The following is a 14,490-nucleotide window of genomic DNA, read 5'->3' on the forward strand; positions in this document are numbered from 1 at the left end:
GGGGTTTCTCTGGGTGCCGGCTCATGTGGGTGTGAAAGGGAACGAGGTGGCGGATGAGGAGGCAAAGAAGGCGGTGAAGGAGGAAACAGTGCAAATTAATTTGCACAGGGAAAAAATAAACAGGGCTCTAAAAGAAAGCTGGCAAAAATCTTGGGAGAATGAAAGGAAGGGAAGGGCGTACTTTTCAATACAGGAAAATGTAAATAAAGATAGGTGCACTTTTAGGTGCATAAGAAAAGATGATGTAGCAATCACAAGACTGAGGCTTGGACACTGTGGGCTGAGGAGTGGGCTGGCTCTGATTGGCAAACACCCAGATGGCAGGTGTGAGTGTGGAGAAAGAGAGACTGTAAAACATGTACTTCTCCAGTGTGGGCGCTATTCCAGGCAAAGGAGGACTCTGTACCGGAGGCTTGGATCAGCTGGGGAATCAGTTTTGAATATGCACACCCTTTTGAATCTGGATTCAGCGGATAAAACAAAGGAATTGATGGACTACCTTCACATCATTGGAGTATCTAAAAGGATTTAAAGTTTAGGGGGAAATAACAAACAGTGGGCGGCAGTAATACGCCATAGCTGCGTCAAGTCTGCCTAAATAAACGAAGAAGAAGAAGAAGAAGAGCGGAAGTTGACTGACGTCATTTTGAAAAGGGCACATCGTTTCCAGGGAAACCAGAGTTCCTACCAACCTCCCATGTTTGATTTTCCTAGTTGTGGTGCATATTAAGGTAACAAACGCTTATTTATTCTCTTAATGGGATAACCTATATTTAAACGCAGGTTTTATATATTTAAAGCCAGTAAAGAATACTGCCGAGGTAAGTCCACATCGTTAGTTGTTAACGTCAAACTGATGACAGTGACGGGTTTCAGCGGCCGCGTCAACACATCTAGGGCCATGAACATAGAGAAGTGTGATCACGATTGATGACCGTCCTACAGTTTTGCAAGTTATGTGTCTGCCACTCAATCGCATCCTCTAATCATGAACGATGACCCTGCTGCAGTGTGACAGAGGCATGTCTGCTGACTGCTGCTACATTGAGAAAGACGCCTGTCTACTGCTGCAATGAGACAGACGCATGTCTGCTGCTGCAGTGAATGAATTAATGCTTTATTCCTGACTCAAAGTTCCATCTAAAAAATGTTCTTACATTGATGGCACACGACCTCAAGTTATACGTTTATTCTGGTTTTATAGATTATCTTTTGATACAATGTAGACGATGCAAATAAAGGGCAATATTTCAGTTTCCAACAGATTGTGTGAGCATAAGTAACAGATTCTTATCTAATCAAACCACGTTTTTCCATGTAGTTTATGGATAATATTATATTCAGTCGTCTTATTTCAGGATACAGATTTTTGACCTTTGGTGTCATCGTCTGACATTGCTTTCCAAAAAGCTTTGCAGTATTTATTGCATACAAAACTATTGAAACCAAGATCGGACCAACAGTGAGCAATAAATGTGAACTTAAATTCAACATTGCCGAACAGATTAAAGTTGTGTATTACACTTCAACTGTGTAACATATTTTCTAATTTACAGGATTCTTTGTAATGGCAAGCCACTGGACCCCTTCTTCTGTTGGTCGGCCAGCGAGCCGTGGAGGTTCTCAGATATCGAGTGCCTTGAGACCCCTCTCTGCCATCAGGCCTCCTCCAACATCTAGCAGAGCTGCCACTGGGGTATGTAAGATAATACTAGGGAAGGTTATTTCACAGCACCATCGTTTTCTGCAGCATCTGCCATATGATTTACGTAAACAATGGGTTAACGCATTAATCAAGCAGATGCGTCTTGAAAGAGATGCCGCTAGCCAAGAGATTATAATTACTAGTATAATTTTCCTCAAACCTCACACCTATATTTGGGGACTACAGATGAAAAATAGTTTTTTAACCAAATCTGGTGCATTTATATGTCCGATACAATGGCCATGTTGATTAATGCACACTGTCCCTTTTTAAATAAATAAAATAAATGCGTTGTCACCGTCTAGCTCCACTCAGATTCAACGTTTTCATAACTGGACTTCACTTTACTCCAGTTAAAAAGTAAAACACATTAAGTCAGTTTGATTGAGGTGTATGGGGTCAGAACAGTCTCATTAATAATGAAAGCACAGAGAAGGATTCACAAATGTATTTTGTGATTTATATATAAATTACTCTCTTCTCACAAATACATTTCAATGCACACACAAATGGATATCGGTATGTATAATTGTAAAATGTATCCATAAACAAAAATAAGTTTCACAAACACATCTCTGATCCACACACAAATGTACCTTGTTTTAAATAAATGTAATATAAATCCATAAATAATATGAATTAAAAAAATATTAGTAATTTTCATCAAAATGTATTTGGATTTTGTTACATTTATATACAAACTGCTAAACTTGAATTTACAAGACGCTTTTCATTTGTGAACTTGTTTGCATTTGTGTGTGAACTGGACTGTATTTATATGTGGATTTTTGAGACTCTCCTGACGTCGCTAGATTCACAAATGCATTTTTTTCAACAAGGAACTCTCTGTAGCCAATCAGATGCCTCCCTCGTTTTCAGCCAATCAAATGACTGCAGTGACTGGGTTTTTACATTGTGGTGCCGTTTACTACTTTAACGGCACCGACAAACCCAAAACCCAGTCGAAACTAGATGGGAAAAGTGTGTAGCTAAACCGATAGTTACGTATGTAACTACGGTTCTATGAATCCTGGATGACCGCGGTGCTTAAAGCACTGGATCTCCACCTCGCGCATGCGCATTTCGAGTACCTAATACCAACATAGTCACCTGTGACCCCCACGTGACACCGGGAAGGCTATATCTTCCGGTGTCAGAGGATCTGTTCCTAGAATCTTCTCGCGAGAACACAAGGATTCTGAGTGACTGAACGCTCTGGCGGTCATCCAGGATTCATAGAACCGTAGTTACATACGTAACTATCGTTCTATTTCATCCTTACTCACCGCCAGAGGCGGTGCTTAAAGCACTGGATGACCCATACCAAAAAGGTCATAAAGAATCCAACAACCACCTCACTCATTGGAGGTAGCAGAGCTTGGCAGTAGGACCACACTCATCGGGTGGGGACTGGCGACGTTGACGCGGTAAAACCTTGTAAAGGTGCCCGTGACGTCCATGATGCCGCGGTACAGATCGACTCCAGGGGTCAGTGCCGCTGCTAGCTATTTTGGGGCCCTAAGCATAACTCCTTTATGGCCCCCCCCACATTTTATTAAAACGCAAAAGTTAAATCTACTTTGTAAACACAGTTAACAGAACAGCCAAAACATACATACAGTAAGTATTGGAATGTCCAAAACCAGAAGTATACAAGTAAGAATTTTTTTATTTTATTTTATTTATTTTTTTGGGGCCCCCCTCAGGACTTGAGGCCCTACGCGCAGCGCGTAGTGCGCGTTATGGGAGCGGCGGCACTGCCAGGGGTACACCTCTTAGTGCGGCCCACGATGTCGACACGCTTCTGGTGGAGTGGCACCTCAACCCGGATGGCGGGGGGCGGCCACTGGCCACATAGGCGTGTTTAATGGTGTCGACAACCCAGTGGGACAGCCTCTGTTTAGACAAGGCAGAACCTCTGTTAGGGCCACCGTGACACACAAACAGTTGCTCGGACTGCCGTATACCGGCCGTAGCAGCAATGTAAGCCCTAAGCGCCCGTACCGGGCACAGCATCTCTGACTCATTCCCCTCAGATGGGGAGTTAAAACGTGCCAGCTGGATAGGCTGGTTAAAATAGGTGCGTGAAAGCACCTTGGGCAGGAACGCTACATTGGGCCATAAAACCACACCTGAGCCATCAGGGTTCCACCGCAGGCATGTATCTGCCACGGAAAGGGCGTGCAACTCCCCGACCCGCTTCGCAGTGGTAATGGCGAGCAGAAAAGCCACCTTCAACCCTATCTGGGTCAGAGGCTCAAAAGGAGGTGATGACATGGCCTCCAGCACCAGGGGCAGGTCCCAAGCTGGAGTCCTCAGAGTCCTAGGGGGACGCAGCCTCAGGGCCCCCCTAAGGAAGAGGGACACCAACCTGTGGCAACCCATTGTGGCTCCGTCGACCATCTCATGTCGGGAAGAGATAGCAGCCACATAGACCCTCAAGGTGGAATGAGAGCGACCATCATCCAGGAGGGACTGCAAAAACTCCAGAACGGTGGCCACGGAGCAACGTGCTGGGTCTACTGTCTTACCCCTACACCAGTCAGAGAATAACTTCCATCTGTTGGCATACTGTGCTCTGGTAGATGGTGCCCTGGCACTCAGAATGGTATTCCTGACGGTCTCAGTGCAAACATTCAGCAGTGAGTCGGGCCCTGCAGCGGCCAGGCCCAGAGCTGGAGGCGACGGGGATCTGGGTGCCAAATCTGGCCCCCCAGCTGCGAAAGGAGGTCCTTCCTGCAGGGGAGGCGCCATGGAGAGCTGCAGCAGAGCCTGCGCAGCAGTGGAAACCAGAGTCTCCCTGGCCAGTAGGGGGCCACCAGAAGTAACCTGTGGCCCCGCAGAAACACCCTCTGGAGTGTGGGAGGACTCTGTGGCCAGTCGTGAGCTAGGGCATCCTGTCCGAGGGGGCCGGTCACCTACGTCCAGGAGAACCAGAGGGGGCAATGTGCAGATTACTCTGATGCAAAGAGGTCCACCTCCGCCCTGCCAAAGAGACCCCACATCGTCTCCACCACCTCCGGATGAAGCCGCCACTCCCCCGGTGGGGGCTTCTGCCGCGATAGAAAATCTGCGACCTGGTTCCGTTGCCCCGGTATGAAGACCGCCCGTACGCTGGCCAGGCGGGGATATGCCCAGGCCAACAAGTTCCGAGATACCCGGAGTAGCCGTGAAGACCGGGTCCCCCCTTGGTGGTTGATCTGGGCAACAGCTGACATGTTGTCGGATCGAACCAGCACATGCTTGCCTGTCAAATGAGGCAGAAAATGATTGAGTGCTAGCTGTACCGCCCTGAGCTCTAGCACATTGATGTGAGCGTGGTTCTGGGCCGGCCACTGCCCTTGGGCAGTCCTGCCCTGCCAAACCGCGCCCCATCCCGATAGGCAGGCGTCTGTCGTGACCAGCTCCCGACGGGATGGAATGGTGCCCATGGGTACACCCACAGACATATACAACCTCTTTCTCCATGGGGACAGAGAGAAGAGGCACTGCCGAGACACTCTGACCTTTCGGTGCCTGTGCCACTTGGGGTCCAAGTGGAGGCTGTTCAGCCACATCTGCATAGGGCGCAGAGACAGCAAGCCGAGGGGCACCACAGCTGAGGCAGCTGTCAGCTTGCCCAAGAGCTGCAGGCAAAGAATGAATGGTACCATCCTGCCATACCCGAAGCGGGGGAGGCAGAGGAGGATGTCGGTCACACGCTGAGGTGACAGATAGGCCCTCATAGCGTCCGAGTCTAGGACCATCCCCAGGTATGCGACCCGTTGGGATGGGTCCAGGCGACTCTTCACAAAGTTCACCGTCAGGCCAAGCCGGGCCACGTGCAAGAGCAGCCGAGCCGTGTCCCGGGCCGCCTGAGACTGGGAAGGTGCACAGATCAGCCAGTCGTCCAAATAAGGCAGGACCTTCGTGCCCTGCTTCTGCAGGGGTGCGAGAGCTGCCGCCACCACCCTGGTGAATACCCTCGGAGAGAGGGAGAGACCAAAGGGAAGTACCCTGAATTGAAAGTGCCGGCCGCGAAAGGCGAACCGGAGGAAGTGCTGATGGCGCGGTGCAATTGGGATGTGGAAGTATGCGTCCCTTAGGTCCACCGTGGTGAACCATTCTCCCCTTGCGACCACCCGCAGCGTGTCGGATGCGGTGAGCATGTGGAATGGCAGGACCTTCAGGAACCGGTTGAGTCCCCTCAGGTCGAGAATTGGGCGAAATCTGCCATCTTTCTTTTTTACGAGAAAGTATCTCGAGTAGAATCCTCTGGGGTGCAGCAGAGGATCCACTGGCTCGATTGCCCCTTTGGCCAGGAGGGTGGACAACTCCTGGTCCAGAGCTAAGGCCTCTGCCGGGTCGTTGACGACAGTCATTTTGACCCGGCTGAAGGCTAGGGGCCGGCGTCGGAACTGTAACTCGTACCCTTGGGTCAAGGTGGAAACCACCCAAGGGTCTGAAGTACAGGCAGCCCAGTAACTGAGCTGCTGATGGGAAAAACTCCCGACGACCGGCCCCGAGGGCCTAGCGCCTACCCCCCCGGCCTCCTGAGGCTCTGGAGGGGCGTCGGTTGGGTTGTGGGGCACGGAGCTGCCAGGAAGGTAGGTGTTCGGGGGCCCGAAAGCCATCCGTTGGCGGTTGCGCAGCCCGCTGAGACCTTCGTAGGCCACCGGAGTAATCAGGTGGCTGAAAGCGCCGCTGGGGGACTGCCGAGGGGCCCCCAGGCCTGCTAAGAGCGGACACACTCCTATTTAGGCCTGACAGTTGCTGCCTGGTCTGCCTAGCTCGGGCAGCCCCCTCCAGTGCTTCCAGGGCAGCTGACCCAAAGAGCTCCCCTGGTTCCACCGGCACCGCACGAAGGACCCTCCTACATGTCTCCGTCAAGGGCGACTGCGCAAGCCACACCTGGCGGCGAGTCTGCACGAGGGTGGACATAGTGCGCCCTAACTCCCTCGACATGAGGGCAAAAGCCTACAATGAGGCGTCACTCAGACTCTGCAGCGACGGCTCGACCTGGGCCTGCTGCAGAGAGGTCGAAAGACCCAGCAGCAGGTGGGAAAGGGAGTTCCCAATACGACCCATGCGTGTCGCTGCGTCGTAGGCCTTTGACAGGAGGTCGTCTGTGACCCTGCACTGTGGCCGAGGGCACCTGGCATTTGGCCTCAGTGCCTCATCAGGAGCCAGAATTAGGGAGGCGATGGCAGGCTCGACTGCTGGCATGCGGCCCAGCCCAACCTGTGCCGCATTCTGCATGGCAGCCAAGGTCCGGGCGTCCGACGTCGAGTGGGATAGGGCCCTAGTGTCCCTCCAGCAAGCATGGAGCTCCTTCAGATACTCCTCTGAAGGAGGGACGGAGAATGTGGCCGGGACAGGGTTGCGCCTGAAGAAGGCGCTGGCCTGGGCTGACTCCGTCTGCGCCGCGTCAAGCTGCAGGCGAGCCAGAGCGGTCCGCAGGACGGCCGCCATGGAGGTGTCTGATGCCCCCTGCAGGGAGCCTTACAGGAGCAGGAGGCCGAGGAGCAGGAGGCCTCATCCAACGTGTGGGAGGCATCGCCCTCGGTCATAGCCTCACCTTCTTTTTGGGGGGGGCACCCATAGCCGCAGCCCCATCATGCCGCTGCCGCCCTCTCGAACGACCGGGCTGATTGGGAGGGAGGCTCATTAAAGCAGAGGGGTCGTTGGCTGCTGCCCGATTCTCCAGCTCTGCTAGCCTAGCCACTCTGAGCACCCAAGGCAGGAGGCTGCAGTTCATGCAGGCGCTGTCCGTGAGGCTCTCCCTCAGATGCTCGAGACCGAGGCAAGGAGGGCAACTGTCGTGGCCGTCCTCAGGCTCAAGAGGAGCCGCACAGGCGACACATAGGTGGGCCATTATAGAGGTAGCCACCGGCAGCGTACTGGGAGCGGAAGGGAGAGCACTTCCCTCACCAGAAAAAATGAAAAACCGAAACTAATTAGCCTGAGCGTGATCGCGGCTACTAATTATCAACCAAACAAGGGCCAAATGCGGCGTTAACGGGAGCGGGAGCGAGAACACTGCCTTCACCAGAAAATGAAATCGACCGATATTAATTAGCTTGAGCGTAAGCGCTGCTGCTAAACAAGGGAGAAACCAAACAAAAACGTTACTGGGAGCGGGAGCGAGAGCACTGCCTTCACCGGTAAGTTGTAAGGGAAAAATAAATTGATGGTTAGAACAGAGCAAAGCTAACGGCTAACACAACAAACAATAACAGAGCAAGAGGCGAACGAGTGCTGGGAGCGGGAGCGAGCACACTGCCCTCCAAAACAAACGCCGGCCACTCTTCTTACTTAGTTACTTTCACTAAGTATCTGTATGAACTAGCCACAGCCTCTGGAGGACGGGTTACCCGCAGCTTCGACCTTGGTCACGAGGCTGCACGTAGCCAGTTGTAACAGCTTCCTTCCTTTCTCAAACAAAGGTTCAATACGGTACCTGCGCAGCGAGAAGATGTAAGGAACAGATCCTCTAATGACACCGGAAGATATAGCCTTCCCGGTGTCACGTGGGGGTCACTGGTATTAGGTACTCGAAATGCGCATGCGCGAGGTGGAGATCCAGTGCTTTAAGCACCGCCTCTGGCGGTCAGTAAGGATGAAATAGAACTGACTCAGCTTTTACTTCTTCGCCACCACGATTGTTATGTACGATCATTAAAAAAAAACATGTTATTTCCCATAGACATTTGATAGAGGGAACCGGGAGGCTCGGAGGCTGGACTCACTGCATGCATTTGTGAATCTAGACCAATTAATTTTGGTCTTGGAGGTCCTGATCGTTTTAATGCCTATTTGTCTGAATTGGATCGTTGACTAAAAGGAACTTCATTTGCGAGACGCAACGGTATTGCACACCTTAGCAGCCATGTTGAAATTAGCAAGTGACTTGATCGAAGATATCCCTTCGCGCTCTTTGCTCAGTTACGTATGACGCAAGCACGTTAGGGCGAGTCCCGAATCCCCATTGAAAATGCATTGAAGGCTCGTTTTCCGAAAAAAATAAGTTTTAACATGACAGTGAATGGGAGAATGCTTGGGCGATTTTCCACATCAATGAATTTGTCCTGAGAGGCAGGACCATTTGAAACTGACAATTCTGATTGGACAATGAGAGATAATATGTCTAGAACACTGAAAACTATTTTTGCTTTGATAGAATTTGTTAGAAAATAAATCCTCTTTCTCCCAGTTGGTAGTGCGTCGCTCAAATCGCCTCTATACACCTTCCGCCCCTGTTTTTAACAGGTAACTTCACTTGAATGAATGATTGTTTAAATAGCATTGCACATTATGAGGCTGTTTTAAATTAGTTTGGACATGTGAACAATACATAGGACACTGCTTTTTCGACTCTATGTTTCTTGGACTTGTCCCTTACAAATAAACAAATACATTTATTTTTATAAATAATGAGTCCATGAAGAATTGGGTGCTTCAATCAAGTTTATTTGTTGATACATTTTGACAGCATTTTGGACTCTTCATTTCATAAAATGGGATATACATAACCTACAACATCACCAGGCGCGTCGTTAGACCTGGGCATTCGGGGCTATAGCCCCGGATCTTTTGGGATCAGCCCCGGATCTCTGCCGTAAAAAATAAATAAATAAATAAAGAAAGAAACATATGTATATATATATATAATAATAGCTGCTTTCATACACGTAAGTACTGGCTGCTCTTCTGAATATATGCTGCATCGTTGCAGCAACATTGAAGAAAGACGATCGCGTTGAGTTCTGCGGTCTGTTCTGCCTCCATGCTGTCTGCGTCAAACCAAAACAAACCTGAGTGACAGCGGCCGCCCGCACTTATCCCGCCTCCTGCGAATTTACGTAATATCCCTCCCCTTGCAATGCCGGCGCTGGCACTGGCCGCGGGAGCAAGATGTTATTCAAACAAAAATGCATCAATCATTGTTTTATTCTTTCATAACACAATTTCTTTCATTCTTATGAATAAATAAAATACATATATAAATCTTGCCAACTTTGTGTCGCTAAACAAATTCTGGTGTTGCTATGGCAACACCCTGGCGCCCGCCACTTCTCAGAGGTCTTCTCAGGTCAAGTACAGTTATAAAATATCGGTGATAAGAGATGGATATAAGAAAATTCTTTGGGAAGAAAATAGCAGAGCAAGAACAAGCGGTGGAGAGTGTGGCATCATCTCCCGCAACCCCTGATGAGAACACTGCGATCAGCTCAGGTTCGTGAAAAGCAGCCAGTCGATAGCTTAATTTTGATTGATTAATGCTGGTCTGGTGTTACTATCTAGTAGCTAGCATAGTAGCGGCGCCTGTCTTGTCTTTCTAGTACTCGTCCATTCTAAAACACTACAATCTTTTGAGAAGCAAATGGTTGCAGCCTCTATAGGCTTACTGTGGCACTGATGTTAGTACTGTATGCATGCAATACTACTACTCATAGTAATAATCGGAGAGGGTTGAGAAACAGTGGGTTGACAATCCATTCTAGCTTGGTACCTCATTTTGAAAATCCCCAAAAAAGAAACTACACATAGGACTGTTCTTTCAATTTTTAATACATTGCTTTGGAGGTTTTCAATCTAACATCCCACTGGTTTGATTTTACCTGAGAGAAAAATGTTTATTTTTTAAAGCATCCACAGCAGCCATAATAATGAGATTATGAGACAATGAGAATGAAGCGGCAACAGTGTGACTGTGTGCGCAGAGTGAGAGAGATGGCTTCAATGGATGACCAGGGATTGGTGGTGGCGTTACCCAGGAAGGGCGGCTGTAGTTAACTGCAAGCAACAGAACATGAATAGTGAAGTGGAGGAAGGAGTCGAAATGAGACTTCATTAACAGATTCATGTACAGCTCAGATTTATATAGAGATAAGCTTCTTACACAACTTGCCTACAGCATAAGCAAGTAACAGAAACAGTCTGGGAAGATTATTTTTTCATTATTTAAATTAAGCTTCAGTGATCTAAAGCAACACAACGTATTGTAACATTCACAATCACATTCATTGTATCATTCAACACACGCCTGCTTGAGATCAAGAGGCAGAGTTTTAAGAATCAGAAAGAAGAAAAAGAAAGACCTGCACACATTCTTGCAGCTCCCACAAATCCTAACATTTCAATCACTTAGGATCTTCCTTAAAATCACAGAGCGAATGAGATCCTGATGGAAATGTTGTGAAATTAAGATTTGTGGGAGGTTTTTAGAATGTGTGCAGGTCTTTCTTTTGTTTCCCTCTGATTCGTTTTTCTTTACCAGGCAAGCACCTGGGTGTGTGCATCTTGCACTTAACTGTATGGATGGATTAGGCAGAAACACGATGATTGGAAGGCCAAATTGAATTAGCCCGTAAAGCGTCCATCTATCTAGAGCACATTACATGTACATTTTCACCTTTGTACATTTTCACTTACGGGGAGTGTTGTCCTCAAGCGGCCATCAGGGTCATGTTGACCGTCATGGTTCAAAGACGAGGCACCTGGTTAGAAAGACGAGAACAACATGCACTGATCACTGAGCACTGGTGGTCTAATTTAAAATACTCATTCATTGCACAGACACTTACCATTGACTGTCTTGGTCCAAAAATCCTGTTTGTTGGACCTGTCGTCAATTTTTTTGTTCTCACATGGTCACCTCCGACATCCTCACCAAAATTTCTATTTTGCACAGCTAGTTGTGTATATTTTCTGGGTCAAAAGGTTACCTGACATGGCTCCTCTACCTTTAGAAGTGCTACTATCACAGCATAGACTGTCCGAGTGTCAGCTTCTAAAACAAGAAAATGAAGGTGATTAGATTAGACATAGAATAACAAATATTTAAGAAGGTTTAATAGTATATATATATTATATATATATATATAATAATATATATGTATATATTAGAGCTGTCAAGCGATTAAAATAAATTTTTTAACGCCGTTAAAATTGGTTTGCGTTAACGCTGTTAATAACGCGTTTAACTGACAGCTCTAGTATATATATATATAAATGGAGGAGAGGTGCTTACTTTGCTGCTTAATTGTGTTGCATCACAGATGAGCCAGAGAGGAGTGATGAGGGAAGGACAGGAGAGGGCACATTAGGAAGTCCAGACACAGGTCCGAAGCAGGTGAAAGACATCAACTTCCCATCGACCTATTTTGGACTCCAGAAGAGGTCGTTCCAAAAGATCTGGTACGAATCATTCAACTGGCTTGAATATTCTGCAGCCAAAAATGCTGCCCTCTGTTTTTGCTGTCGGGTGTTCAGCAAACCGGAGAAGAGGGCAAATAAAGATGGCCTGGCCACCACTGGCTATTGTAATTGGAAGAGGGCTCTTGATTCTTTTAGGGAACATGAGAAGACGGCTCTTCACAAGGCTTCCATGATGGCCTGGATAGGTTACAAGGCAACCAAGGTCCATGGGGATGTTACCGAGCAAATACTTGCTGCTAGTGCAGCGGAGATCACAGAAAGAAGACTGTATCTCCATCGCGTTGTTTCTGTGATGCTCTTCTTGGCCAAGCAAGGCATTGCATTCAGGGGGCACTGCGAGGGTGAGGGCAGCTCCAACCAAGGAAACTTCCTTGAATGCGTTCAGCTGTTGTCCAAATTTGATCCCTTCCTGCAACAGTATAATGCTCCTGCTAATGCCACCTATCTTTCACCTTCCTCCCAAAATGACTTCATTAAGTGTTCCTCGTCACTGCTCACATCAAGGATAAGGGATGAGGTGAGGGAAGCTAAAATGTTTTCCATCATGGCTGATGAGGCCAAGGATGGAAACACTGAGCAGCTTGCTGTTTGTGTCCGTTACGTCTTTCAGGAACGCATAAGGGAGCGATTCCTTTGTTTGAGAAGACTGGGAGGGTATGACGCGGAGAGCATAACAAATGCCCTTGAGGAGGTCCTGGGATCACATGGCATCGACGGTCTCAAAGTTGTTGCCCAGTCATATGATGGCGCAGCGGTGATGAGCGGGTCAGTGCGAGGCGTGCAAACTCGTTTCCGTGAAAAACACCCTGAGGCCATCTACGTGCACTGCTATGCACATGAGCTGAACTTGGTGCTCTGTCATACTTGCAAGGCTATTCCTGAAGCAAGCTTTTTTTTTGACATGCTGGAAAGCCTGTATTCCTGTTTCAGCACCTCGATCAAAAGCCATGATCAGTTTGTGGCTGTGCAGAAAGAGCTGAACATTGAGCGGCGTGAACTGGTCCAGATATCCTCAACGCGATGGTCATGCCAGGTCAACTCAATAAATGCCCTTTTGAGGAATTTCCCTGCAGTAATTACTAGTCTGCAGATGCTGAATACACCAATAGCAGTGGGGCTTCTCTCTAAATTGTCCAAAAGGACAACAGTATATTTACTGGTGGTTTTCCATAGGCTTTTGGGTATCACAGAGGGTTTCCACAGGTTCCTGCAGGGGACATCCATTGACCTCGCAAGGGCAGTCCAATTCAAGAGTGCCATCCACGACACCTTGGTCAGTCAAAGAACTGAACAGGTGGCTGAGGAACTCTATGAGGTCACAAAGCAGCTCTGCTCTGATCACAACCTTCCCGAGCCCTCTCCTGCTCCAAGGAGAAAGCAGAGGAGAATGGATGATTTTGTTGTGGAGGCGTCTACTGGGTCGGGCTCTGACCTGCTTAACGACTCGGAGTGTCTGAAGCAGGGGCTTTTCTTCCCGTGCATTGATCGGATGATCAATGAACTGGGCCACCGGTTTTCCACTGTTGCGGGAGAGCTAATGGATGGAATCCAGGCATGCCACCCAGCCTCCAAATCCTTCCTCTGTCTGCAGTCACTGGAGAAACTGGCTACACACTACCACATACAGCTGGTCCCAGAAGAGGTCTTGGTGGCAAAGAGCTTCCTGAGCAGGAAGGATCCAGATTCCATCCCGGACACCCTCAGTGTCTTCAAGCTCCTGGACTCTATGATGTTCCCGTCACTGAGGGCCATCTTGCAGGTGGCACTGACTATCCCTGTCAGCAGTTGCAGCTGTGAGCGGTCCTTTAGTGCTCTACGCCGACTTCATACGTGGCTTAGGTCCACTATGGGCCAGGAGAGGCTCAACGAATTGGCAGTACTGTCAATAGAAAGAGAGTTGGTTGGAGTTATCACTGAGGATGAGGTCATTGACGAATTTGCAAGGCTCAAATCAAGACGGCACACACTGATTCTCCCCCCTACAGCAAAATAGTGGTAAAATGAAATGTTATTTGTTTGTTAAGTTGTAGGGGCAATGATAAAGCAGTTTGTTAATGCTACACTTTTGTATACATTCTTTTTATATATTACGTTCGCATTTCCTAATGCTCCACTAGCTCGTTCTTTTTTCTTACACTGCAATGGTTCAATAAACTGTTCTTCATCATCTTCAATGTAATGTTTAAATGCAAATTAGAGAACCGTTTCTGCTAAGCACTTTGCCATCAATGTGCAAGTTTTAAATAAATGCATATGGAGTTGGCAATCCCATGGTGCCTGTTTTTACTTTCTGGTGACTATTCCACAGTTACAACTACAAGTCTAGTAGCACATGTCTTTACAAAACATTTCAGATGTAAAATGAAGGAATACAGGTCACACAGCTACCAATTCAATATTCAATCCACACATTTAAATAGATGGAATATGTACATTTAGCCTTTCTTCATTTGGTAGCTTTGAATCCGAATACTCACACTTGACTGCTATAAAGTATGCATTTTGTAGTACGCCACAAATATAGCGCGTCCGAATGCGTGCTACCGCCACAGTAAACAACGGGGTTCACTACGCTATCCCACAAT

General features: G+C 48.0%; 1 protein-coding gene and 1 long non-coding RNA gene across 2 annotated transcripts in view; one reads left to right on the plus strand and one right to left on the minus strand.

Moving 5' to 3' along the window:
• The first annotated feature begins 574 nt into the window (after positions 1-574).
• Positions 575-14,490, plus strand: part of ift74 (intraflagellar transport 74) — a 61,361-nt gene continuing 47,445 nt past the window's right edge. The window contains exons 1-2 of the mRNA XM_060063237.1: positions 575-731; positions 1,557-1,696. Coding sequence (XP_059919220.1) covers positions 1,568-1,696 — 129 coding nt within the window. The 5' untranslated portion in view covers positions 575-731; positions 1,557-1,567. The remainder of the gene's footprint in view (positions 732-1,556; positions 1,697-14,490) is intronic.
• On the minus strand, positions 10,038-12,846 carry LOC132466160 (uncharacterized). Its single transcript, XR_009527758.1, has 3 exons — positions 11,718-12,846; positions 11,272-11,477; positions 10,038-11,184 (listed from the first exon to the last, which is right to left on the minus strand). It is a non-coding gene; the product is annotated as an uncharacterized LOC132466160 (long non-coding RNA).

Source organism: Gadus macrocephalus, chromosome 1 (assembly GCF_031168955.1).
Source record: "Gadus macrocephalus chromosome 1, ASM3116895v1".
In the NCBI taxonomy this organism is placed as follows: Eukaryota; Metazoa; Chordata; class Actinopteri; order Gadiformes; family Gadidae; genus Gadus; species Gadus macrocephalus.